Source organism: Lolium rigidum, chromosome 2 (assembly GCF_022539505.1).
Source record: "Lolium rigidum isolate FL_2022 chromosome 2, APGP_CSIRO_Lrig_0.1, whole genome shotgun sequence".
Taxonomy (NCBI): domain Eukaryota; kingdom Viridiplantae; phylum Streptophyta; class Magnoliopsida; order Poales; family Poaceae; genus Lolium; species Lolium rigidum.
The window spans coordinates 162,173,996-162,198,267 of record NC_061509.1 but is presented as its reverse complement, the minus strand read 5'-3'; the positions used below and the strand labels follow the sequence as shown (position 1 = coordinate 162,198,267).

General features: G+C 44.0%; 4 protein-coding genes across 6 annotated transcripts; 3 read left to right on the top strand and 1 right to left on the bottom strand.

Annotated features, from left to right (window-relative positions):
* Positions 1 to 2,870: 2,870 nt before the first annotated feature.
* LOC124687590 lies at positions 2,871 to 6,044 on the top strand. Its single transcript, XM_047221367.1, has 7 exons — positions 2,871 to 3,004; positions 3,107 to 3,269; positions 3,552 to 3,849; positions 3,999 to 4,136; positions 4,274 to 4,450; positions 4,600 to 4,778; positions 5,643 to 6,044. The coding sequence occupies exons 1-7, from the start codon at positions 2,959 to 2,961 to the stop codon at positions 5,746 to 5,748; spliced, it is 1,107 nt and encodes a 368-aa protein (XP_047077323.1). The 5' UTR covers positions 2,871 to 2,958; the 3' UTR covers positions 5,749 to 6,044.
* A 1,871-nt stretch (positions 6,045 to 7,915) lies between these two features.
* LOC124692519 lies at positions 7,916 to 14,012 on the top strand. 2 transcript variants are annotated; one of them, XM_047225918.1, is made up of 10 exons: positions 7,916 to 8,224; positions 10,351 to 10,585; positions 10,789 to 10,860; positions 10,955 to 11,124; positions 11,357 to 11,499; positions 11,587 to 11,764; positions 11,869 to 12,463; positions 12,898 to 13,010; positions 13,104 to 13,347; positions 13,673 to 14,012. In XM_047225918.1, the coding sequence occupies exons 1-10, from the start codon at positions 8,043 to 8,045 to the stop codon at positions 13,898 to 13,900; spliced, it is 2,160 nt and encodes a 719-aa protein (XP_047081874.1). In that variant the 5' UTR covers positions 7,916 to 8,042; the 3' UTR covers positions 13,901 to 14,012. The 2 variants fall into 2 exon arrangements, with proteins under 2 accessions (XP_047081874.1, XP_047081873.1); XM_047225917.1 differs by having other exon boundaries at positions 10,774 to 10,860.
* A 501-nt stretch (positions 14,013 to 14,513) lies between these two features.
* On the top strand, positions 14,514 to 17,705 carry LOC124687589 (alcohol dehydrogenase-like 6). The gene is made up of 10 exons (XM_047221366.1): positions 14,514 to 14,640; positions 14,735 to 14,871; positions 15,043 to 15,089; positions 15,177 to 15,499; positions 15,659 to 15,741; positions 15,828 to 15,903; positions 15,986 to 16,047; positions 16,470 to 16,565; positions 16,666 to 16,827; positions 17,288 to 17,705. Exons 1-10 carry the CDS (start codon positions 14,589 to 14,591, stop codon positions 17,402 to 17,404), a joined length of 1,155 nt encoding a protein of 384 aa, XP_047077322.1. The 5' UTR covers positions 14,514 to 14,588; the 3' UTR covers positions 17,405 to 17,705.
* Positions 17,706 to 18,666: 961 nt separating this feature from the next.
* LOC124692518 lies at positions 18,667 to 22,457 on the bottom strand. 2 transcript variants are annotated; one of them, XM_047225915.1, is made up of 13 exons: positions 22,236 to 22,457; positions 21,826 to 21,918; positions 21,324 to 21,648; positions 21,166 to 21,240; positions 21,035 to 21,093; positions 20,821 to 20,956; positions 20,618 to 20,714; positions 20,461 to 20,527; positions 20,203 to 20,301; positions 19,963 to 20,052; positions 19,525 to 19,679; positions 19,184 to 19,285; positions 18,667 to 19,098 (listed from the first exon to the last, which is right to left on the bottom strand). In XM_047225915.1, exons 3-13 carry the CDS (start codon positions 21,574 to 21,576, stop codon positions 18,966 to 18,968), a joined length of 1,266 nt encoding a protein of 421 aa, XP_047081871.1. In that variant the 5' UTR covers positions 21,577 to 21,648; positions 21,826 to 21,918; positions 22,236 to 22,457; the 3' UTR covers positions 18,667 to 18,965. The 2 variants fall into 2 exon arrangements, with proteins under 2 accessions (XP_047081871.1, XP_047081872.1); XM_047225916.1 differs by lacking the exon at positions 21,826 to 21,918.
* Between the last annotated feature and the right edge of the window lie 1,815 nt (positions 22,458 to 24,272).

Here is a 24,272-nt window from a genome sequence, read left to right as displayed (position 1 = left end):
TTCTCCTCCAAAGCCAACTTTCTCTCCTCGTTGGCGGCTAGCCTCTCCTCCAAAGCGGCTCTCCGAGCCTCCATAGCATCCATAGTATCTTTCTCAAAGTTTCTTTCCACCTTCCTATCTTCATTTGCTTGCAACCTTGCATTTTCAATCCTTTTCATAGCAATGGCAATGTCATCATCTCCGGCCTTCTTTCCCTTCATATCTTTGGCGGTCTTCCTACCAAGCACATTCCTCCTTCCATTGTTCACCGAGTGAGGAGTGAGGCTTCTCTTCTTACCTTCGTCACTTGAATCATCATCATCGATGATTGTTGCTTCATCGGTTGCATTTGTGGCCATGGTTGCCGCATCCAATTTCCCGCGGGTCTTCCACTTTTCTTCATTCCCTAGCACTTCTGCAAGGTGAATGGCTTACCAAGAATCTTGTTGCCTTTCTTGTTTTTCTTTCCCACATCTCTAAACAATCCTTGAGCAATAGAGTTCTACAAAGCAAGCAAAAGAGAATAGATGAGCCAAATGAACTATGAGCGTATCCATCTCATATGAGCTATATGGTCAACATAGTAGTAGAATTGCTTACCCTGTCATTCTCATTTGTGCCACTTGGGTTAATGACATCAACATTGGCTTGCACACCCGCCCACTTTTGGCAATCAGTGTTGATGCCCGACCAACGAGACCGAAGAGAACTCATGCTTCACTCGTTCCCACTTGTGTTGTTGGTGTCGAAGTACTCCTTCATCCTCATCCAATATGTGTCTCTTGTTTGATTGGTACCGGTTGTTGGATCCATTCCAATTGTCAACTATGTCTTGGAAAGCAACTTGTCATCCGCTATGGTGTAGTTTGCCGACCGATCGGGAGGGCGCGGTTCAATCAACCCTTCTCCTTCCTCATCGATATCCTCATATTCCTCCCATGCCTATTTGGTGTCATCATGCATAAACGAAGATCCAACATTCATTGCCTCCATGAAAGACTCATCATCGACTCTACATTGCAATGAAATTCATCATTCTCCGGCTATGTATGAATCTAAACTAAAATTTGGATGAAGAGAAGTGTTCTTTACCTCTCCGGCATTTCCTCATACACCATATGTGCGCCGGATGGGTCGCCGGACGGAGGCAACGGCGGTGGCGCTTGTGTGCAGCATTGGGCGCGGCGGGACGAAGAGAGCTCGGGCAGCGGCAGTTGTGTTGCCGGCGTCGGCACCACCGCTCGGGTTTGGCGCATGGGGCGACGGCGCGACGGAGGCGGCGGCGGCGGGTGGAATGGAGTAGGGAGGGGTCGGTGGGGTGCCAGAGGGCGCGTCCATCGCCGGAATTGCGTCGGCGCCCGCGCGTAGGCGAGGATTGGGCGGTGGGGCGACGACGCGCGGGGAGAAGTTTCAGCGCGGTGTTTCTTCACGCGCGTCGAGCGATGCCGCACGCTGTAGCCGGAGCCCAAAGTTTAGCGCTTGGGATAGGGCAAACCGGCCGGCGCCCAAAAAAATTTACAGCGCCGTATGCAGCGCCTACTGGAGAAATGATTTTGCGCTCCGGTGCTGCAAAACGGCGGTTTATATAGCGCGTGGCCTATATATCGCGCATATTGGAGATGCTCTAACATATTTATCTTTTTAGCCGGCCTCCACCATAACTCATTAGTGACAGGCTTTTCTATGAGCATGTCACTAGTATTTTGTACCAGGCTTAGACGAGCCTATCACTGGTGCTTGTACTAGTGACAGGCATAATTTTTCCGGTCACTAAACACTTGGCTGCTATAAGCACTTCTGCAGTAGTGAGTGGTGGTCTTGCTCGGTTGGCGAGGTTGTCCTGCTCCGACGTCGTGCGTGAGATGGAAATCAGGTTGGTGGTTTTAGGACGTGAATGGCAAGTGCTATTGATTTCTCTTATGACTCCGGAGTGTGCTCTATGTATTTGGTGTCGTGAATCAAGTAGGCGAGATTGATTTAGTGGAGATATGGCAGGTGTGCTGGGAGGGAAGTTAATACAAGGGTGGGGAGAACAAATGGATGTGGGCCGTGTGATTATCGCGCGTGGACGGTGAAGATGTATTTTTCCTGCTAACTTCGCGCTTTTATAAGTAGTGGAGATAGTGCATGAAGTACATTACCATTTTAGTATAAACACAATTTAATTGCATGAAATACATCACCTTATAAGTGCATGAAGTACATTACCATTTCAGTTTTCGCATTGTTTTTTATGAACACACGTGCATACAGTGAGTTGGTGATTATAGTTGAACCATAATTCGAACAAAGATAATTTCATTGAAGTTATTTGCTAGACGGAATGTGTTTTCTATACGAAAATATGTATCATTTATATATGTGCATTGAGAAATAAAATTTGAGGATCCGTGGCAATGCACGGGCATTTGTACTAGTAGTATAAAGTTGTAAATTTGAAATATACTTAGTGGAAGAGCTCACCAAATGCACAATAAAAGCACATTTGATTCAGACGCCTCTCAAACTGGAGTGCCATCCCTCTCAAATGAGATATATTAGAAAACTGCTCCCTCCATTTCATATTTTTTTAATCTTGATTTTAATTCAAATATGGATTAACACCACAACAAGAATTACGAAACCGAGGAGGGAGTACAATAATGTGGATCATACGGTTCAAACAAAAAGTGGATCAGATACCGTGTGTGACACCATCCCACCACAAGAAAACAAGAAATCATAGCAAGGTGTTCGAGAAAAAGAAATCCGATTGACTGGTTTGTTTACCTGGGCCGGGCCTGATTGCTCGTGCCAAATATTCTCAGCCGGCCCGTAGCGGCGGGCCCCTGCCCCTAACCCAGCCGCAGCCGTCGCTCGCCGTCGCCTTCCTTCCATCGCCTTCCCCATCAAGCTAAAACCTCGCCCTCCTCCTCGAATCAGCCCCCACCATGAAACCCTAAGACCGGCTTCTTCCTCAACCCGCCACCGCCCTCCCCGATGCAGGCGCTCGCGCGCCTCTCCTCCGCCGCCGCCTCCAGAAGGGGTAAGAAAGCGAGCCTCAAATGGGGCGAATGCGCCTCGTCCCGGCGGCGCGTGACCGTGTTCGAGGCTGATGTTTGTTTCCGACTATCCCTCTTCTCTGCAGTGATTTCGGGCGTATCTGGGGCGGTCGCAAGGCCCTGCTACCGGACATGGCGAGGGAAGGCGCACGCGGCGCCGCTGTCTTCTCAGGAGCCACCCAAGGGCCGGAAGAGGGATACTGTACCCAAGAAAGAGAGGAAAGCCAGGATAGAGGAGTTCGTCGAGATGTACGTGGCCTTATCTTATCTCAGTACCATTCGCTTGTTTTATTTAGGATATTTTAGCTGATTTTGGGTCAAGGATTGGGCATTTTTGTGCTGTGTCCCCTGGTTGGATTCTGAAAACTAGAAACTGGTAGGATAAGCTTAGTGGAACTATTGCGCTGTATGTATAAAATGTCCGATCAAAGGTGTCGATTGCACGTAGCTGATATGGATGGAATAGCTTCTGCTTGTCTCTGATCCAGTGGCGCTCATGAGTCTTACATTGGGTGCTTCTGTCTAGTGCAGTTATCAGGCATCAAATGATGGTAAATTCCCGACCATTCAAATGATTCGGCAGCATGTTGGTGGGTCTCATTACACGGTGAGGGACGTGCTCTCGGAAGTGAAGTACAATCAGACAAAGTTTCCATTTGATATGTCTAAGGTAGCCCGGTTTCATGAGACATCTGAAAGTGCTGAGCAGTCAATGCTGGAGGAGGAGAGTGGAAACAGTTCATTCAACCCTCAGAGCATCAATGGAAAACAGGATGAAGATGAGACACTCTCCTCACAGAAAGATTCTGCCACCGGGACTGTGATAATGGTATACTCACACTCCTTGCTTCACCTTTATTTTCAAACTATTCCTTTGGGTGCTTTATTTCAGCTTGATGTTTCAGTGGGGCAACTCAAAACATGTAATAGTGTCTTGGGTTTCTTTATTTTTCATATGCCTAATGTTATGTCCCACAGAATGAACCACAGAGATCTCAAGAATCACAAGACTCATCTCGTTACAATGGACAAACAGAAGTTGCCAAGCAAGATTTGCATATTGCAGATGCCAATGGCCTGACTGTATCAGAACAAGCAGAAATTGTCAGCATAAAGGTTGTAATATTCACCCCGACTACTCTCCCAATATCATTATTCTGTATGCAGACGAGAATTTGTAGCCATTTTTCCTTCAAATTATCATGCATATGCAAACTGAAGCTTCAATATCTTTGGGTTTGAATTGTAATCAGGTAAAGTTACAGTTGGATGACTCTAAGACAGCCCAGCTTGAGACGGCTGAATGTGCTGACCAATCGAGGCACGAGGAGAGTAGAAACAACCCTCAAGACTTCAATGGGAAACAGGATGAAGATGACAGACTCCTCTCCCTGAAAGATTCTTCTACTGGCACTATAATCATGGAAAATGTACACTTCTTCGCCTATTTCTCATGGTGTTTCCTTTCACTTTAAGGTTTCAATGGTCCAACTAGAAACATTATTCCAACAGTGACCGTTATTTTGTATGTTGACAATATTCTGTAGCTAGTTTCCTGAAAATTATCATGCATTTGCAGACTGAAGCTCCCATTCCTTCAGAAGTAGAGACTCAATCAGATTCTGAGAATTGTCAAGGGGAAACTGAAGTTAACAAGTTGCATGTGAACAACGTTGAAAATTTCCAGAATCTAAGTGAGCCAACTGTATCAGATCAAACAGAAAGTGACAAGGTGATCAAGGGAAATGTACCTGACAGGTATTATCTCTTACATGCTAAATGGCTAAATGCTTATGTTGGTAGCAATGATTATATTAAATGCATCAGCAAGTCCTTTCTCATACATTATTATGATAAATATGCTTTGCATCATTTTGTATTCTCGGTAAGTCGGTATGATCAAATGCTGGGCTATGGGGGAGGAGAGGACTGGTGGCATCATTTAGCCTTGGTGATAGCCAGTAAATGTAGTTTCCAGCATATGGTCTGGTTTTGCCTGTCAGGCAGTGAGCTGAGATTCCACCAATTTATACCATGTCTTTGCTAAATACTATGGGATTCTTGTCACTGAGAAAGTACTTCATGTTATCAAGCATCGAGAACTTGCGATTTGATAATTTTACCCAGAAACCCCAATTGATAATGACCAACCTAGGATTCAGGTGTGTGGATCCGTGGGTCCCTCCCAGCACAATACCGCCAGGAAACAACCAAGACAGACACACCGCTGAAATCAACAAATTCTTATTTCCAGTTACCTGCTATGTGTGGTTAGTTTATAGTTGGACAAAGTCATTTGACTGAAAAGCTTGGGCCCCTATATTGTATCTGGATGTCAAATACCATTGGATAGGTTTACTTTTTTTATTGGGATTGGAAACATATCACGTTATGGCAGGGCAAAGTTTCACAATTTATTGAATCCTCCCCTCTTTGGACTATCTTTGTATATCATAAACTGTCCCCTTTGTGAATTGCTTGGCTATAAATGGAATGTGTTACTGGATTGCAGTATTGATCACAATTTGCTTGATACAAAACATGCTGGCTGTTTTCAGTACTTTTTGTGAATCTAAATGCTGGATGTCCTGGTCATATTTGTGTCTCTTTTCTGTTGCGCAGAGAAGAGAACCCCGTGGTGGAGCAGCAGAGATCAGCCAAGACAGGCCTTCTAGGGAGCCTGCAATCGTTTGCTTCTGGGATCAGAAACTTCTGGAGAAATCTGTAAATTTGACTCGTTTCGGCTTGAAGCTAACACGAAGCCCCCCCTGTTTACCATCATTTCGTGAGCCTGGAGCAACTTGTGAAGCTTTGTAAGAAGAGGCTACAGGGTTAATGATCTAAGTGCCCCTTGTTTAGCATTTTGTGAGCCAGAAGAGAACTGTAAAGTTTTTTAGTTTTACGCTATTGAACATCGGTCTGATTCCTGCCGTGTCACGTTTCTTATGAGCTAAGATAAGAGCATATTTCAGTGTACCGATTGTCCAGAAGCTGGTCATAATAATGCTTATATGGACGACTTGACGGTGTCCTTGCTTTGCTTGGTGTCATGACGCAAAAATCTAGTATAATCACTATATCTTTTTTTTTTTGGAGCAACCGGCAGGAGCTCTGCCTTTTCATTAAGAAGAGAGAAATTGGCCAGTTTATAAGGAAAACTGGCCGAAAACCGATACAAACACAGTCCGGTTTATAGGGAAACCAGACAAGGAAAACCAACGGCACAGTTTTTCAAGGAAAACTGGCAAAAACCCAACACAAGGCCTCACTACCTAGCTGAACTAGGTCTGGAGCGCCACCGGACGACACCAGCACGACGGCAACGGCGAGCACCACGACCGCCCGGTCTACGGCCCCGGAAAGGAAGTCAAAGCCGAAAGGAACGGCTAGGCCTTTCAAGCTTCGTAGGGTGAGGCATGCCGCAAGAAACAAGCCAGCGGCACTCGCACACCGACAACACCCGAAGACGCCGACCCAACCAGAAGCACAAACCCAAGAGGGAAAGGCACCCAACACTCCAAAAAACGACGCCTCCAAGGAGGAGACGACGTCAAAAGACGCCGCCGTCGTCCAATCCGAGCAGGATTTGAGTTTTCACCCCGGAGTGAGGGTAGTAGGGTGTCGGGACTCCACAACAACGCCCCCAAGGAGGAAAACGGCGCCCACAAGCGCCGCCGTTGTCGGCATCGACTAGGTCGGTGCAAGACTTTCGTCCAGGAGGGCCACGACGAGCCACCACCACCGGACCATCACGAAGACGAGACCATGCCGCCTGCGCGGCAAGACCACGGGCGAGAGGGCGACGACCACGCCCACGGAAGCATGCCCCGCCACCCATGCGGCAAGAGGCATAGCAACACAAACATGTAGCTCCCGGAGCCGCCGCTCCGCGCATACACGCGCAGCAAGGCGACCCCTACGGTCGGCTCGCCACGCGACCACGAGGCACCGGATCATCGGGATGCGGCGCCCCGCCCACCGCAAGCGACGCCGCCGCGCCGCCATCCTCAACCACGGCTCACCGCCACCACCGCGGCCATCAACAATCGTGCAACGCAGCGCCGCGGCGACCGCAACGAGTCGTCGACGAGACAACCGTGCGAGCCGGGGCCGCCGCCCGGCATCCTCTTCTCGGTCGGCCGCCGGAGTTGCGGACCGGCCGCCCTGCCGGCTGCACGCGCTGTCGGGGGCACCACCCCGACCCACGCACGCCACCACGGCGTCCCGGGGCCGCCGCTGCCGGCCTCCGCGAGCGGCGGCGACCTTCACGCCCCAAATCGAGCGGATCTCGATCTGCGAGGGACGCATACCGAGGCCGCCCCGCAAGGCCCCGCGCCGAGGACGATCACCGCCGGCCGAGCAGCCATGGCCGCCCGAGCGCCGGCAAGCGGCCGCCACCGCAGCCCCCATCCGAGCCCGCCGGCTCGGCTTCCACATGCCCGACCGCGAACGCCCCCACGAGCCGGTCTCCACCATGCGCACAGGACCTCCCCAACCACCTTCGGCAGCGGGGTGCCGCCACCGCCGCGGAGGAGTCCGGCGGCCGGCGGTGGCGGCAGGGTAGGCACGGGCGGGGAGGGTCGGCGGCGGCGCTAGGTTAGCCCCTGGCGTTGCCTGGGGGAGCGACGCGAGGGGGAGTTAGCACAACTATTTTATTTGAACTGTTCTACTGTATAATCACTATATCAGGCTTGACTTTTAGCAGATAGAAACATGGTGGGTGAAGAAAACATGATGCAAACCTGGGTCTCAGTTGAATCCTGTGTTTAGCCGTATCTCGCACAGTCAGCAAGGCCTGGTCACTGAAGTCCAGTCATCAACGCTAACACCGGTCCTGCCCCTCTGTCGCGTCAGCGCCTTCATCCTACATGGCACACCTGGATCTACCTTGCCCGGCACAACGCGTTGGAAAAGGAAGACGGAAAGAGCGCCCAAATCAAGGAGAAGGCTTCCACTCCAATCAAGGCAAGTCCCAGGGGTCAAGGGAAAAAGAGAGAGCTTGAGCGAGGGCGGCCAGCCGACATGGGGATCGTGGAGACGTGGGTGCGCGAGAAGCCCATCCGCACCTTCCTCGCCCGCCTCTCCAGCCAGTCCGCCGCCGGCTCCACCTCCTCCGCGGCGGCCGACGGCGACAGCGGCGGAGCCGATGGAGGCATACCGCAGCTCTCCTCCATCGCCAACTCCGTCGTCTCCCGCTGCTCAGGGTATGGCCTACCGAACCGCAAACTCGTTCCGGTACTAGTAGGGGTGTAGGGGTAGAAGCTTGATTGAAGTAATTGGTAGCCTCGAATTGTCCACAAGTGGGCAGCAAAAGCATGCTGAAACCACACCGAATTGTTTTCCCCAAGTTTGATCGATTCATCTGAGGCATATTTTGGAATGTTCAATGGACAGCTAAAAACAACTTAATGCTCGGCACGTATCATTGGTAGGTGTTCCTTAATTTGATTGCCTTGATACCCTAGAAAAGGGCAGAATCCCTTTTTAATCAATAAAAAAATTAGAAAGAAAGAAACAGCAGCTCCATTTCATTCTCGTCATTGCTGGAGGTTGAATTTGTAGTGATTCCATGGGTCTATCTGTTAGTGTCCAAGTGACTTCTGTATATTTCAGGGATTCACATGGTTTTGGTGTATGATCATTGACTTTTTTTTGCCAGAAACCATTGACTTTCTTGACATGCATCAGGCATACCTGTATTTATTGCTTGCTAGCATGCACATTTAATTTATAAATAAATTGTGTATATCTGGTAAGATCTGGCGTTCTATGAAAGGAATGGAGGAAGCAGCATAGGGAAAGAGCTGAGCAGCCTAATCAAAATTCAGGTGCTATCTAAAATTAGCTCATATAAAAAGGACAATGAGGCGGCTCTGTGATTGACTTTTAACACTCGGAAAATGGTGGGGGTAATAATAGCTAGTTGGAAGAGCAGCTCCATTTTATTATTGTCATTGTTGGAAGTTGAATTTATAGCGATTCCATGGGTCTGTCTGTTAGTGTCCCAATGAGTTCTGTGTGTTTAAGGGATTCACATGGTTTTGGTGTATGATCATTGACTTTTTCTTTGCCAGACACCAGTGACTTTCTTGACATGCATCGGGTATACCTGTAATTATACTTTTTAGCCACCAGTGACTTTTTGTGCATCAGCGTTTTATGAAAGGAATGTATGGACCATCATAGGAAAAGAGCTGAGCAGCTTAATCAAAATTCAGGTGCTATCTAAAATTAGCTCATATAAAAAGGGCAATATGGGCGGCTCTGCGATGGACTGTTATCACTCGGTATATGGAGAGGGTAATAATAGCTAGTTAATTATGGACATGCATACATGACACATTGATTGTAAAATTGAGCCTTGGTATGGAAACCTGCTAAGTGGTAACTTCCAAATTCAGAGAAACCAAATCCGTATTTTGAGAAAACACAATAATTTGATAATGCCCACGTGTGATTGCTAAATATCTATATATGAATATAAAAGGTACGAGTTTATCAAATCCAATCGATCTACATTACATCTAAGTTTTATCATTGGCTCAGAACTCAAATTGGACCCTTGCAAATTACCCCCTCCATCCCACAATATAAGACGTTTTGGCAAGCTAAAACGGCTTGCCAAAACTTCTTATATTGTGGTACGGAGGGAGTACGTCTTAATGATAAAGACCAATAATGTTATTCCCAATAAGGACAGAAATAACCTTAGTGTCTTCATGGCTTTTGCTTCTATTGACCTTGATCCTGTTCCCACGGCCTTATGTACCCTCCCATTAGAATTACATAACGTAAGATCGATAATATTATTTCTTGTGCAAATTCCAGTTCAGGGGCACTTGATTATTGTCCATAAAAATGAATTTTCATTTAAGATATCTTTTCTTCGAACCGTAGGTGTAGAATGATGTGTATAACCTCCTTCTGTATTTCTGGAATTTGTCGCAGATTATACTACAATACTTATACTATCTATTTTTAACCTGGTGACATACTTTATGTGATACATAGTGCGAGATACGTGCATTGCATGTGCAAGATTACTACAAGTGAATGTCTAAATATTCAGTTATCATGTGAAGGATAAAGTAACCATTGTAAGTTAGACACAGTTGATCAGTTAATGTTGCAGGCACTTTTTGATCAAGTGCTTTGAAGAATTATGTAACTTCAAAGTCATACCATTACTCTATTTCCTCTCAAGCTTTCCACCCTTATATGGTTTTATTCATAACATTACTGTCATGTCTGACAAATATCTACTTCAGTTACTCTCAAAGTGCTTAGTTCTGAAGTGAAGTGCTTAGTTTCCTCAGTTTTGCGATTTCAGGATTCTTGCTCTTGCAACTGAAAACTTGCAGCAAAGTTTTGAGGCTGATTTCCCAGATAATCACAAGGAACCCAATACATATGCAAGGGAGTTATTAGAGTACTGCTGCCACAAAGCTCTTCATGCAGTAACTACACGTCCAGACTATTTGGCTGATAAGAATCTTCGTCGTCTAATGTTTGATATGATGCTTGCATGGGAACATCCAGGTGCTGAGGATGGATTGCTAGAAAATGTGAGACATCTCATTGCTGCAGTTGATCACGAGATACCATTTTTCTTTTTTTCCCCTATCAAATTGTCGCCTTTTAACCAAACTAAAAATAAATGCTCCCCACACCCATATTTCCTGTCGAGAAATTTCAGCCTAGTATTTTACTTTATGATATTCGTCATTGTTCCTAATTATGTCTTGATGGCCAGGGTTTAACTTTGCAGAATGCCGTGGAGATTGAAGATGAAGATGAGGGATCAATTTTCTATGCAAATTCCACAAGTTTGGCTGTTCAAGTTAGTTTTTTTGTTGTTGCAAATCATCATTTTTTCTTGCCAAGACCACATTTCTTCAGGTGCGGACACAATGATGATCTAGTGCTATTTTTAGGTCAATGACATGAAGACAGTTGGGTTAAGAGCTTTTACACGGATAGCACCTTCGTGCCCAATAATAGCTGACTTGGTTACTGTCCACAATCTGTTTGATGCACTAACATGTTCATCTGGTGGCCGATTACACTATTTCATATATGACAAGTATCTTAAAAGTTTAGACCGGTAAGAAATACAATTGTATAGATTCTTGAATTCCATATTTATTTGCCCTGCCTTTTGTAAATGTCTTGATGGACTTAATGCATAAATATATTTTTATCACTGGCTGTTCTTTTTTGTTGAGTTAAGCAGAATCATGTTTTTTAAGGCGCCGGCCTTAGGACGCCTTACCGCCTTAAAAACCATGAAGCAGACTCAACAAAGATATTAAGAGCGTCTCTGTGTTAATTTGTAGAGTATTCAAATCTGTCAAAGGAATCATGCAGTCACCACTTGCTTCAAGTTTTCATCTTAATGCTGGGGAGTGTATATTAGCTGTTGAAGGAGATAGGCCTATTCATCCTGTATTGCAGCATATTGGAATATCAGCTTGGCCAGGTGAATTACTTTACTGGCATTTAACTTCTCAATTTGCAGCCATACTCTATTTTGGGAAGCAATTAATATTTCCATTATTTTTGGCAGGAACGCTGATCCTAACAACACACGCTCTGTATTTTCAGAGTATCAGAGTTGGTTATGGTGATAAGATTGTTAAATATGATTTAGCAACAGATTCAAATCAAGTGATTAATCGTGATTTCACTGGACCGTTGGGTGTTCGGCTTTTTGATAAGGCTATGATGTACAAATCAAGCACTCTGTAAGTATTGAAATGGGACGGGTTCTTAATGCCTATTTTTAGTGAGGATTGCAGGTGTATTTTCATGTGTCTTTAAACATTAATTAACAGCACCTTATTTGCAGAACAGAACCAATATATTTTGACTTTCCTGAGTTAGGAGAACCCTCGCGAAGAAACTATTGGTTAGCAATTACTCGTGAAGTAATGCAGGTGAATAAATTCATCAGGAAATTCGATCTTGAAGATATTCAGAAAGCAGAAGCACTCTCAAAAGCTATCCTGGGCATCTTGAGATACTCTGCTGTGAAAGAAGCTTTTCATGTTGCTCCTTCTCATGTTAAGACAACACTCACTTTTAGCTTAGCAGAAAAGCTCCCAAAAGGAGACATGGTATTAGAGGCCCTATATAATAATTACTTTCAACTGTTGGACACTCCGTTGAGCCATTTCGCAACTGCAGCAGTTAAGAAAACGTCGAAGACTCATACTGTACCATTTGCATTATATGCTCTCTCTAGAATGGGATTTATCCTGCTGAATAGAAAAGATGAAACTGAAAAGGAGATAAGCTTTTGTGCTGCTTGCATTGGCGTAACAAAATCTCTCGAGGCTGCTTTGGAAGAGTCATTTTGTTATTCTGAAAGAATAGAGGCAGCACGTGCTACGGTTGATCAAGTAAAGGTGGAAGGTCTTGATGCAAATCTTGCCCTGATGCAGGTGTGTTGATATTAATCAATTTATTTTTTCCTTGGTAGGTCTTAGATGGCCTTTAGTAAATTTGGTAGAGCCATGTTTTCATTTCTTTGGGTTCAATAGATAACATGTAGTTTGGATCTGGCAAATGTTTTAGTTCTTGACATTGATATTATGCTCTTAGGATAGGATATGCTCATATTATTGGTTTGGATACCTATTCAAAAATCATAGCAGTTGAACATGTTAGAATATGTACATGCAAGAGTGTATGCAAAAATATGATCAGATGTTTGCTTGAGAATAAAATGGTATAAGGGTGGAAAACTTGAGAGGAAATTAGGTCATGTTATGTCTTCAATTTTTTATGATTTCTTATAAAGTCAAATTCGTTAGTATTACAATGCCGTACACCAGTACCGCGGCTTGAGTTCTGATGGACTACCCTTATATTGCAGGAGCTACTTTTCCCCTTCATTCAAGTAGGCAAACTTATTCACTCTTTAACCAAGTGGGAAGATCCCGTGAAATCATTTCTGTTCTTAGCTTTTATCCTCTATATTATTAAAAGGTAATTTTGTTGTGGTTGTTGGATCATTTCTGTTCTTATCAAGTATGCTTACCTATATTACTTTGCTTACTATGTGTGTTCTTTTTTGTGTAGTGGGCTCGTCAATTACACTGTGCCCTCTATTTTCGTACTTTCTGCTACTGTTATGCTGTGGCAGAAATACAGTGGAGAAGGAAAATTGTTGGAAGTGCTTGAAGTAAGAGCTCCTCCAAGTAAAAATCCTGTTGAGCAAATCTTGATATTGCAGGAGGCTATTTCCAAGTTGGAAGAAACTCTACAGGCTGTAAACATTGTTCTCCTCAAGTTCAGAGCTATCTTGTTTGCAGCTGTTCCAAAGGTTTGTCTTTGCTGTTGCTTCTGACTATCTTGATAGGGATAAGAGACACAGCTTTTTCTCGAAAAAAAAGAGAAACAGCCTAGCAAACTCTCTGTACATTGACATACCAATCATAAACAGTTTCTTGACATGCCTAACACTTCACATATTTTATTTTACAATGTGACAACAACTTGGTGATAATCTATAGTTGATTCATCTGATAGGAGCCATTTCTAGCCCAATATATATCCATGTATATGCAACATTTCATACCCACCTTTATTAACTTGACAAAGAGATCAATCTGCCATATGGTAACCTCCATCTTCTTTCCCGTGCACAGACAACTCAAACGGTGGCAGTGGCATCTCTTGCTGCAGCTGCACTTGTTGTCTTGACGCCTCCCAGGCATCTGCTCCTGATGGTAGTCCTAGAGGTCTACACAAGGGAGATGCCGCTAAGGAAGCAGAACACGGAGAAGTTCCGCAGACGACTTAGAGAGTGGTGGGCCCGTATCCCAGCTGCTCCTGTACAGATGGTCAGACCTAATGAAAACAAGAAAAAGATATGACTATGAGCTCTGTATCCATTGCAACTAACAGCTCACAATTTTGCCCAGTCTTCTTGGTAACCTAGTCAGCTAACCTGTACAGATATCACCCATTATTACAGTGCAATTGTGCTGGTCAGTGGTCACCCTTGATTACCCATGTAATGATTGTATAGTGGCATTGCTCTGGATGCACAGAAAGATACAAATATGGCTACAAAATGTGTTGAACTTTCTTTGCTGGACTGTTTAACTTTGTTGTGGTGTACAAAGTCCTATGAACAGAGCTTAGTGATAGGCAAATCCTGGTGCTGTGTGAGTGTTTCTCCATTGGTGTTGATGTCTATGGAGGTTGCTCGGATGGATTACGGTGATTTGCTTTGAGAAAATCATAGAATGTAAAGTGGATCATCTTGAAAGGGAAATGCTTCATGAATAGAGTTGGTGCCCTCCAACTGGCAACCTTCGGGGTGCACAAGTTTTGAGCCGTTTGTTTTTGCCCGCTCTTTCCTGATACCAATTACGTTGCTCAAGCTTCTTGTTAGTGTTGGCGGGTGGAGCAACGGTGGTAGGTGGCAGGAAGACTCGTACCTAACCCTCTGTCCCTCTCCTAACCCCAACTAAAGCTGAACCAAGGAGCGAAGATTGTTTGACTTCTCTCCACCAGAATCTGCACAGGCGAGAAACCACTACCCAAATCTTGCCGCGAATGGCCACCGCTGCATCGTCCTCCTCCCCTCCGGCGGCCATCACCTGCCGAGGTAACCAATCCGTCCCCTCCTGAGCCCTGCTCGCTTGCCCAAATTTGTGCGTTTCTTGGTTTCTCCTGACTCGTCGGTGTTTGGTGTCGTGCAGCGGCCGTGGCATGGGGGCCGGGGCAGGCGCTGGTGATGGAGGACGTGGAGGTCGCGCCGCCGGGGCCCATGGAGATCCGTGTCAAGGTCGTCTCCACCTCCATCTGCCGCAGCGACGTCAACCAGTGGCAGAACACGGTACGCACTGGCGGTGGCACCACAAACGACAGCTTCTTCATTCCCAGTCCCCTGCATTTGCATTTGCATTTGTATTCCATTTCATTCCAAGTAAAACGCCACCATGCCTTCATCGCCTGGTAATTCCTCATATTCCTGTCTTACCGATACATATTCTCTTCTGACTTACAGGCACAGCCTGATCTGTTCCCCAGAATCTTCGGGCATGAAGCATCTGGGTCCGTATCCCAATCTCTCTCCTTGCCGCTTAGTAAGACTTTGCTTAAAAGTTGCAATGCTGACATTTGAACACCTTTGATCTGCAGAGTGGTTGAGAGTGTTGGGGAAGGCGTGACTGAGTTCCAAGTGGGAGACCACACGCTCACCGTCTTCATCGGTGAGTGCATGAGCTGCAAGCACTGCGTATCGGGGAAGAGCAACATGTGCCAGAAGCTCGGCCTGGAGAGGAAGGGTGTCATGCACAGCGACCAGAAGACCCGCTTCTCCATCGGAGGGAAGCCCGTGTACCACTACTGTGCGGTGTCGAGCTTCAGCGAGTACACGGTTGTCCACTCAGGCTGCGCGGTGAAGGTCAGCCCAACCATGCCCATGGACAGGATATGCCTGCTGAGCTGTGGCGTGTCTGCAGGTAATCTTTGGCCCCACGTCCTTACTGAAGCTACATTATTATACGTTTGGTGCTAAGAATTGGTTTTCACATGATTCAGCCGCCTTGCATGGCTGCATACTTTGATGATATCTGATCATCCATTCACTTGTTTCTTTGTTCCGTTCATCTGTTGTTTAGGCCTTGGTGCAGCTTGGAATGTTGCTGATATATCGAAGGGATCAAGTGTAGTTATATTTGGTCTTGGAACTGTAGGACTTTCTGTGAGTATCTTCAGAAGCTGCTATTGTAAGTCCAAATAACAGATACAAAGAACTGCAATTCTGAGACCCATATCTGCTGATTTTAGGTAGCTCAAGGGGCTAAGCTACGTGGAGCTTCCAAGATTATTGGAGTAGATACTAATCCTGATAAGCAAGAAAAGGGTATAATGCAATACAAAATATAAATTGCATACTTCTGTAGCAGTATTTTTCTGAACTTACTTGGTGTTTGTCTGTGGCACAGGGAAAGCTTTTGGTGTAACAGATTTTATTAATCCTGGCGAATTGGATGAACCTGTTCAGCAGGTACTTGTTATTAAAATGACTGAGAAAATTGAAGAACTGACCAGTTATGGTTTATAGGATTTATTTTAACTGCATCTTTCGTGACCAATCGGTATTCTTTTTACACAGACTGTTGTTCTGAATCATAGACTGAAATACCTATTAAATTTTCACAAAATCATAAAATAAAGCAAGACCATAGAAGTTCTTTTTCTAGGCAGCACTTGTCTAACAAGATCGAAACAGAGCACGTGTTCAGTAAGCAAGCTTTCAGTTACATGCTTTGCCAATATGCTCTTATAAATAAATACATTTTTAATCGAGGGAAACAAAAAAAAAAGGATGTGATACTGGTTGTCTCCACTGCATCTCTGCAGAGGCTTTAACATATTGATCCCAACCTTATAATGAACATATAAATGACGTTTTCTTCATACTTGCAGGTAGTAAAACGGCTTACTGATGGAGGGGCTGATTACTCTTTTGAATGTGTGGGTGATACCGGAGTAGTCTCAACTGCATTGCAATCTTGTTCTGATGTAATTTCTATTCATCCTTTTCATTTCTAGTAACCGTGCGCCAAAGCGTTTACCTGTTATGTTTAGATGCATTTTCTCCTCTCATGTTTGGTCTTGTCAGGGATGGGGACTGACTGTAACTCTTGGTGTACCCAAAGCAAAGCCAGAAGTTTCTGCACACTATGGATTACTTCTTTCTGGAAGAACACTGAAGGGGTCCTTGTTTGGAGGATGGAGACCCAAATCTGATATACCTTCGTTAGTGGAGAAGTATGCAAACAAGGTAATTTGGAAACTGTTGCAGAAGAAAACACTTTTTGATGCTTTTCTACATAAACCGAGTTAATGCTATTGAATTAAGCAACTGAACTTCATTGTTCGTACTGGCGTAGTTAGTCTGTCCCTCTTTAGTGTGGTTGTGTGGTGGTGGAGGCAAGTGAAAATAAGACTAGTAGAGAAGTTTAAGTCTCAATCAACTGAGATTTCTTAAGCATCAGTCATTTCAAAAAAGTGCAACTTAAGTTTAGTGACATATCTAGAAAAGTGTAACTTAGTAACATAGTGCAAGTTGCACTTTTCACTAAACTAAAGGTGCACTTTTCTGAATCGACTGGGATTTGAAAAAATCTCAGTCGACAGAGACTTTGCGAAATAGCTACTTGTATGATGGATGTTTGTGATAAATTGTTTGGAAATCATATATCTCAATTATGCATTGACCATTCTGTTGTGTAACTTCTCAGGAGATCCAAGTTGATGACCTTGTCACACATGATATGCCATTCAGTGACATCAACAAGGCACTTGAACTGATGCTAGAAAACAGGTGTTTGCGATGTGTGATTCACATGCCAAAGTGATAGGATTGAACAACTATACATGAGTGCCGCATATCTGTACAATTTTGGTGGTTTTCTCTTCAGTAGTTTTCCACTTGATCTCACTCCTGGCTCCAGTTTTCATCACATCAGCACGTCCAAGCTCTTACATCATTCTTTATTGGTGTTTCACCTTGGAAGTTTTGATTTTATAGATATTGACAGGACTACAAATTCTAGTATTCCTTCGAATCCTCATATGTACCATCTCAAATATTATTCGTGTAATCTATATTATTGCAAATTGATTTTCTGGTGATTACAATGGTGTATGCTTGTTCCATGCATTGGGTAAGACTGGCCTTCTATTCTTTCAGCTTCTTGATTGGAATGAATTGTGTAAAATTTAATGATATAAAATGTGCGTATAATTGTTTTCCTAAATATGTATTAGTTAACACATTAGTTAGACCGAGGACCATTTCTTGCTCCTGCTTAGTAATTCTTTCTTGAAAATAAGGAAACTTGTTATATTGCATGTGCTTCAAGGGATATCCTTGGCTAGCAAACACTGGTAGTATAGATTAAAATTCAACTAGAAGGATACCCCACGTGTTGCAGTAGTAATCTTGTAAGAAATCATATAAACAAAAGGTTATAAAATATATGAAACATGGAGGTATATATAGGAATATGCAAGATTCCATTGGTCAAAATAATCGGGAGGTAAATTTAATTGACATAAACAAAAGGTTATAAAATATATGAAACATGGAGGTATATATAGGAATATGCAAGATTCCATTGGTCAAAATAATCGTGAGGTAAATTTAATTGACATGAGATGGTTTAATATTTGATGGCTAAAATTGGTGATGTGGACAATTGGATGGAAAATATAGATGACATGGATAGTTTGCATGTCGCGATAGACTTGGAGATGACATGGACAATTGTTTGGCTAAGAAAATAGGTGATGTGGTCATGTGGACAGCTTGCATGAAGAGATAGGCTAACATTAATTTCAGTTAGTGGGGTTTTGCTTTATAAGAAGCATTGATTGTGGAAACGCCATGTTTCAAAATATCATTATGTACCGTCGTAAGACTTTTTTCTTCTTCTTTGCGCCATGTAATATGTATGAGTTAATACATTATACACATATAGTTTCTCTTCAAGTTAAACAAGTTGTAGGTTCCCTTTCACCCATTTTTGGCACAAAAAGTTATAACAGAAGGTTGCAGAATGGACTGAAACCCAACCTGTGATTAGGTAAGCAGCACTGCAAGAAAGGACATACTGGATGCTTATACTGTATACATTTCTAGCAAAATTTGTGACCAGAATTCTTTCAACAAAAGCATTTGCATAATTCGCTCCATATGTACATTGTTCTTCAAATCCTTGGACTTAGCTTGGTAACTCATTTTGACTGATCGACAATTCTCAGAGTTTTCTCTTTCTAAGCATTCGGCATATTACATTTCGTTTCTCACTGTTGTCGTCTAAAGTGCTGCAGAATTCATGTTCTCTGTCAGCAGCAGAGGATGCTTCCATTTAGAAGAAAGCCTTCTTGCTTGCCTCAGCTTGGTAATAAACTTCATCAGTGGTTAACTTCCTTCTTCCACAGTGGGTCTAATTGGGGAAGCTCATATTCCTCGGGATTTAGGGCCAGCGGAAAATCTGGCAATGGAGGTGGCGGTGTGATGATCCGGCTGGTTCCAGTGTTTGAAGTTCTGAATTTGAGAAACGTGTAAAGATCAGCATTTACTTCATTGAAGATTAGTAATTGACAGCCCTTCTAGAACATATAATTATTACCTTCCTTGGGTGTACAGGTGCTGGTTGTTCTGGAGCTTGCTTAATGTATCTTTCGGTATTCTGTCCAAAAGATATTTGGTTGTTCCAAAAGGGATTGAGATCCTGCAACGTTACATGCACAAAGGTCAGTCTCATTTTAATTTCGAGCAAAATTCTTTAAGTGATTTTGGACTATTACACCAGGCTACAACAGCTTTCAAATGACAAAGACTCTTCGGTATTACTTCCTCCTTATGCCATTTTTTTCATATTAGATCTCGAAATTGCCAACTGACACAGTACTAGTAGATTTTCAACAAGTAAATCAAGTTCTAAAGAGGGCTTAAAATTTGTCGAATGACCTTGATGTCGGAGGAGTTGAATGGAAGGCCTCTGAAGCCCTTTCACTCTCTTTCAGAAACTCCTCTGATGCTTGTAGTGAGGATATTGCCATATCGTGAGATTTTTCGGTGTCCCCCTCATCAAGAATCAACCCATGGAAATAGTATGCAGCAGCCTGGAAAATATATAAAGAAAAATATCACCTGTTTAAATCTCTCTAGAAGGAAAAGTAAAGAAATCTACATACTGTCTATCGACATGTCGAAGAGAGTGTATGATCCGGTCCAGACTTCAATTTAAATTGGATATGGGTGGTTGCATCCAAATACTTATGTTTCAATTCAAGACATGGAACACATTTGCAATTTTCAAATCAAAATAATTAACATTTTCGAAATTATGAGAAAATAGTTTTTTTTGCGAATGGTGAGAAAATAGTGTTAAGCTGGTCTGCACACCTTCGCTTCAGCATACTTCCACTTTACAAATAGTGTGTGCTTCTTCGCCCATCCATCTGACAAAGGAAGCTCTGGTATGCTATCCTTAATCTGTAGAACAATAATTTGTCGATTCAAGTGCAATAAGTTTTTGGAATAGCTGTTTAAAGAAAAAAAATTTGAAAGGATGTAGCCTTTGGATTATATTTGACCACATGCTCATAAACCCTTCAAAATATGTCTCAAAGAAAAAAGATGTACCTGTTGCCAATATTTGACCAGCTCGCAAGCTAAACGCCGTTTTACTGCTAAAGTAGCCTTTGGATTATCAATTGCCAATCCAAGTTGCATATCAACTCCCTGTAGAATTTGAAGATGATAGGTCACTCAACTTTCCAAGAACTGAATTGAGCTAGTTCAGTTTTGGAGGAGGTTATGAAGTAACCTATTTTGTAAAGAGGGCCTTATTTTCACAAAAAAGGAAAAAAAAAGTTTGTTTTGTTACATATTGAAGAGTACCTGGCCAAGTCCTTGCAAGCTAAGTGCTTTTAGATTTCCTTCTGCTAGATCTACTGGGAGTGCCCTTCTGAAATTAACATAAAAAATAAAACTCAGTAGATGTCATTGCGAGTTGGGCTCTTTGAGATTTATAAACTGATATCACCAAGTATGAAACCTTTTCTCGGGTGGTATGTGCAGAAGCACTTGATTAACTGCACAATCCAAGAACCCAGCTGCTTTCAAGAAAACATCAACAGTGGCTCGCCTGCTCTCTGCACCGGATATATGTGTATTGTGTTGTTAGTGCTTATCACAATGCAATAGATCATGAAAATTAACAACATTCATAATCCAAGATGTAAGTACTGAATCACGAACCTTCAGATACTCTCGGCCCATAGCCGTCACTGTATGACCTAGGAAGAAGCAGAGAGTTGGCCTGCAGGAAGCACACCATGGCCATCAGGTGCAGCACAGACAACACCTCGTACCAAGCATCTGCCATGGATGTCTCCTGCAATCAGACCATGATTTAACTTTGAGAATCTTTACCCCAGCCTCATCTTTGAACATGGATGGACCACAGAATTACCTCAGCATCATCTTCTTGGTTAGACCAAACAAACCGCACTCTGTTTCTCAGCTCACTGCCTGCAACATCAGGCATGATAAATCAACACTATCATAGCAACAACAAAAACCAGTATAGGATAAGATGATCACTTTCTTTCACCAGTCCTAGCAGAACTGGCAGATACTCTTCCAAAGCCTGGAGAAGATTGGCAGTGCTAGACCCTCCTGAAACCAACCAAAGGCTAGAGATCAAAACAAAACATTCTCATATTTCACATAGCAGCCAAGCTGAATACACCCCTACACACCGTGTCGTGTCGACGCAGCCTTTCGCCTCGGCTTCAGGGCTGTCGCTGATTCCTGCATTGCCATTTCCACAATCCTTGCTCTTAGAGCTGACAGCCTCTCCACCGTGCTCTTGTCCAGGTGATCACCCAGAGACTGCGAGAAGTCTACGGTCCTCGGAACCCGGAGCCCCGGGAGGAAGACGACCACCTCACCAACGCCTTTTGGCCTCCCCTGGCGTCCAACGCCCGGATCCCTCGATGCCCCACAACCCATGGATGGGTCTGCAAGAATGGATTTGTCGGAAAGCCGGTGCCGTACTTGGATGCTGTGGCCTGGCTGTGAAGACTGTGACAAAGGAAGAAGTTTATCGTAAGGAACTCGTGGAGTGAAACCAAAGTTCAGTAATGAGCGTTTGAAGACATTGACGACCAAGAGGCGAAGTGGCAGTGAAGCAAAGCCTGAAGATCGGAGAAGAAGCACACGCTGATACAACAAGTTCAAAAGCAGCGGAAAGATCCTTACCTTTGTTCCTACTTTACGGTGACCTTTTGGGTTTTGCTCAGCGACTACACTAATCTGAACTAGAACATATGCACCTTTACCCACGCCTGTTCTCTGTGAGCAACATAAAGGAGAGTGCAACTTGAGCTGGATGGAAGGCCAAGTTGGCAATCCTTTGTGGAAAAGATAACACATATGGTGGGAAATAATGTCAAGTGGGGTTTTCTGAGTACTTAAAAGTGTCATGTGCCTAGTGCTGCTGCTGGAAAAGCAGTGTTGCATCGCCTGATGCATGGAACTTGGCCACTTGATGCCTCTAGTTCAGTCTTGAAGCAATGGAAGGGTTCGCCGAGATTTCCGTTGCAAAAAAAAAAAACGAAAAACTGCCAGGTGACGAGCTAAAAATTCAGACGAAAATTAGAGCTACGTACCTCAACCTTTGTGAAGATGTCACATGCGGCGCTTCTCCCAGCAAAGATACACTTCTAGGAGGAATATCTTAGGAGATACGGGATTTGATTTGACGGGGAAGAACACTAGAACTGGGAGGGGATTAAGGCTCTCTTGGTCCTGGGAGGTGATGAGCTGAAGGAAGAAGTCTAGGGCAATGAGTTGTTAAATGGTGACGTGTCTATTTAAACTCTTAAAGCTACGCGCTTGGTGATGTGTGGGCGCAACTGGATTGGCACGCCACAATGAATAGGCGGCCACCTCGTCCTCGACTCATTCATGCCAATACGGGGCCATCTATACAGAAGTGGTTTCGGAAATATATTTCCCCAATTCGCAAAAAGAGATATATTTCCCCAGATACAGCGTTTGCTAACGCCGAGGAAATGTCCATAGTCTTTTTGGAAAAGGAAAACGCTGTGCTGAAATGGTGGTTACTAATTTATAGTTCCGGTTTTGCTGATTCTCACTCGATCGGGAATTAGCTTAATTCTCGGTTAACTCTTAGTCACAGAGTTGCACCGTGATTCATGCTAGTGTCAGTTACAACAGTTTTTTCTTAAAATTGCATGTGAGGTCGCAACTGAAAAAATCTGAACCGTTAAATCGATTCGTAATTCATGTTATTTATAAGTTGTAATATAGGTTCCGCTGGCCGTCAAATTGCTTTGTGGTTTGTGTAAATCATAAGCTGCAACTAACATCACCACCTTTCTTTTCCACTTTCAACTTTTTGGTTCCATCCATATTTGTTGGCGTGTCTCTATCTACATCTTCATCTAGTGGCTGCCATAGTTGAACGGCAGTATCAGAGATCGAGTGCGCTAGCTAGATTTAGCATTGGTGCTAGCGAAACTAAACAGATACTGCAATGGGTGAGAGCAGGCACGGCACGAAGTCCACATTCCTCTCCCCCCAAAGCGATCTTTCTTGACTCAGGAAGAAGAGAAAATTAAGGAATCGATCCTCGATTCCCAAAAGATCACGCACGCACGCACGATGATCTGATTGGAGCTCTTCGCTTTCAGCGCATGGAGGGAGGAGGGTCCCTGTAACCACCAAATCTGCACTCCGTCGATCTACTGGCTGGAACGGAGCGCAAAAATGGAGCATGTCCCTTTCACCGATTAGGTAGCGGTGTTGCCCATCGATAGGGCCGGCAGATTTTGATTAGATCCGATGGGCAGGTTAGTTCCTATTTTGGGAGTTGGAGTGGGTAGGCCGGAAGTGTTTTGCCATAGCGTTTAGTAGATTCTACTGGCTGATTCATGATCCATCTCGGTTCATAAGGCTCTAAATGATGATTTTGGATAAGGAACCTTGTCTTGGGAGGAGGCATTTTTTTTGAAGCACATTGGGAGGAGGCATTTCGATCATCCACATATCTGAGTTATTTGTACTATGGAGCAAGATTCAAGCAATTTATCTATGGAACCACTCCGGAGACACAATTGGTTGCAAGCACACAAGTGATGGAAGATATTCCTCCTTCTTGGCCTATTTGATACAATTTGAGGCACCTACCAACTCCTTCATGAAGCCAGCGGTTTAGGATAATTGGGCACCTTCAAAATGCAAGTTTTTCGCTTGGTTGATCATTCAAGATTGAAAGGTGAAAGGATCGTATGCCGCACCTAAGGGGGGGGGGGGGGGAATAGGTGCTAACCAATTTTTAGTTCTTTTTCAATTTAGGCTTGACACAAAGGTAAATTCTCTAGATATGCAACTAAGTGAATTTACCTATATGACAAGATAAGCAACTAGGCAAGATATAACTACGCAATATAAGAGATAGAATAGGATAGAGGTAACCGAGAGTGGAGCACGCGATGACACGGAGATGATTCCCGTAGTTCCCTTCCTTTGCAAGAAGGTATGTCTACGTTTGGAGGAGTGTGGTTGCTACGAAAGCCAAACCAACAGCCACAAAGGCTTCACTCAGATCTCCGGTGAGCAACGCCACAAAGGCCTAGCCCACGTCCACTAAGGGATTTCCTCGAGGCGGAAACTGGGCCTTT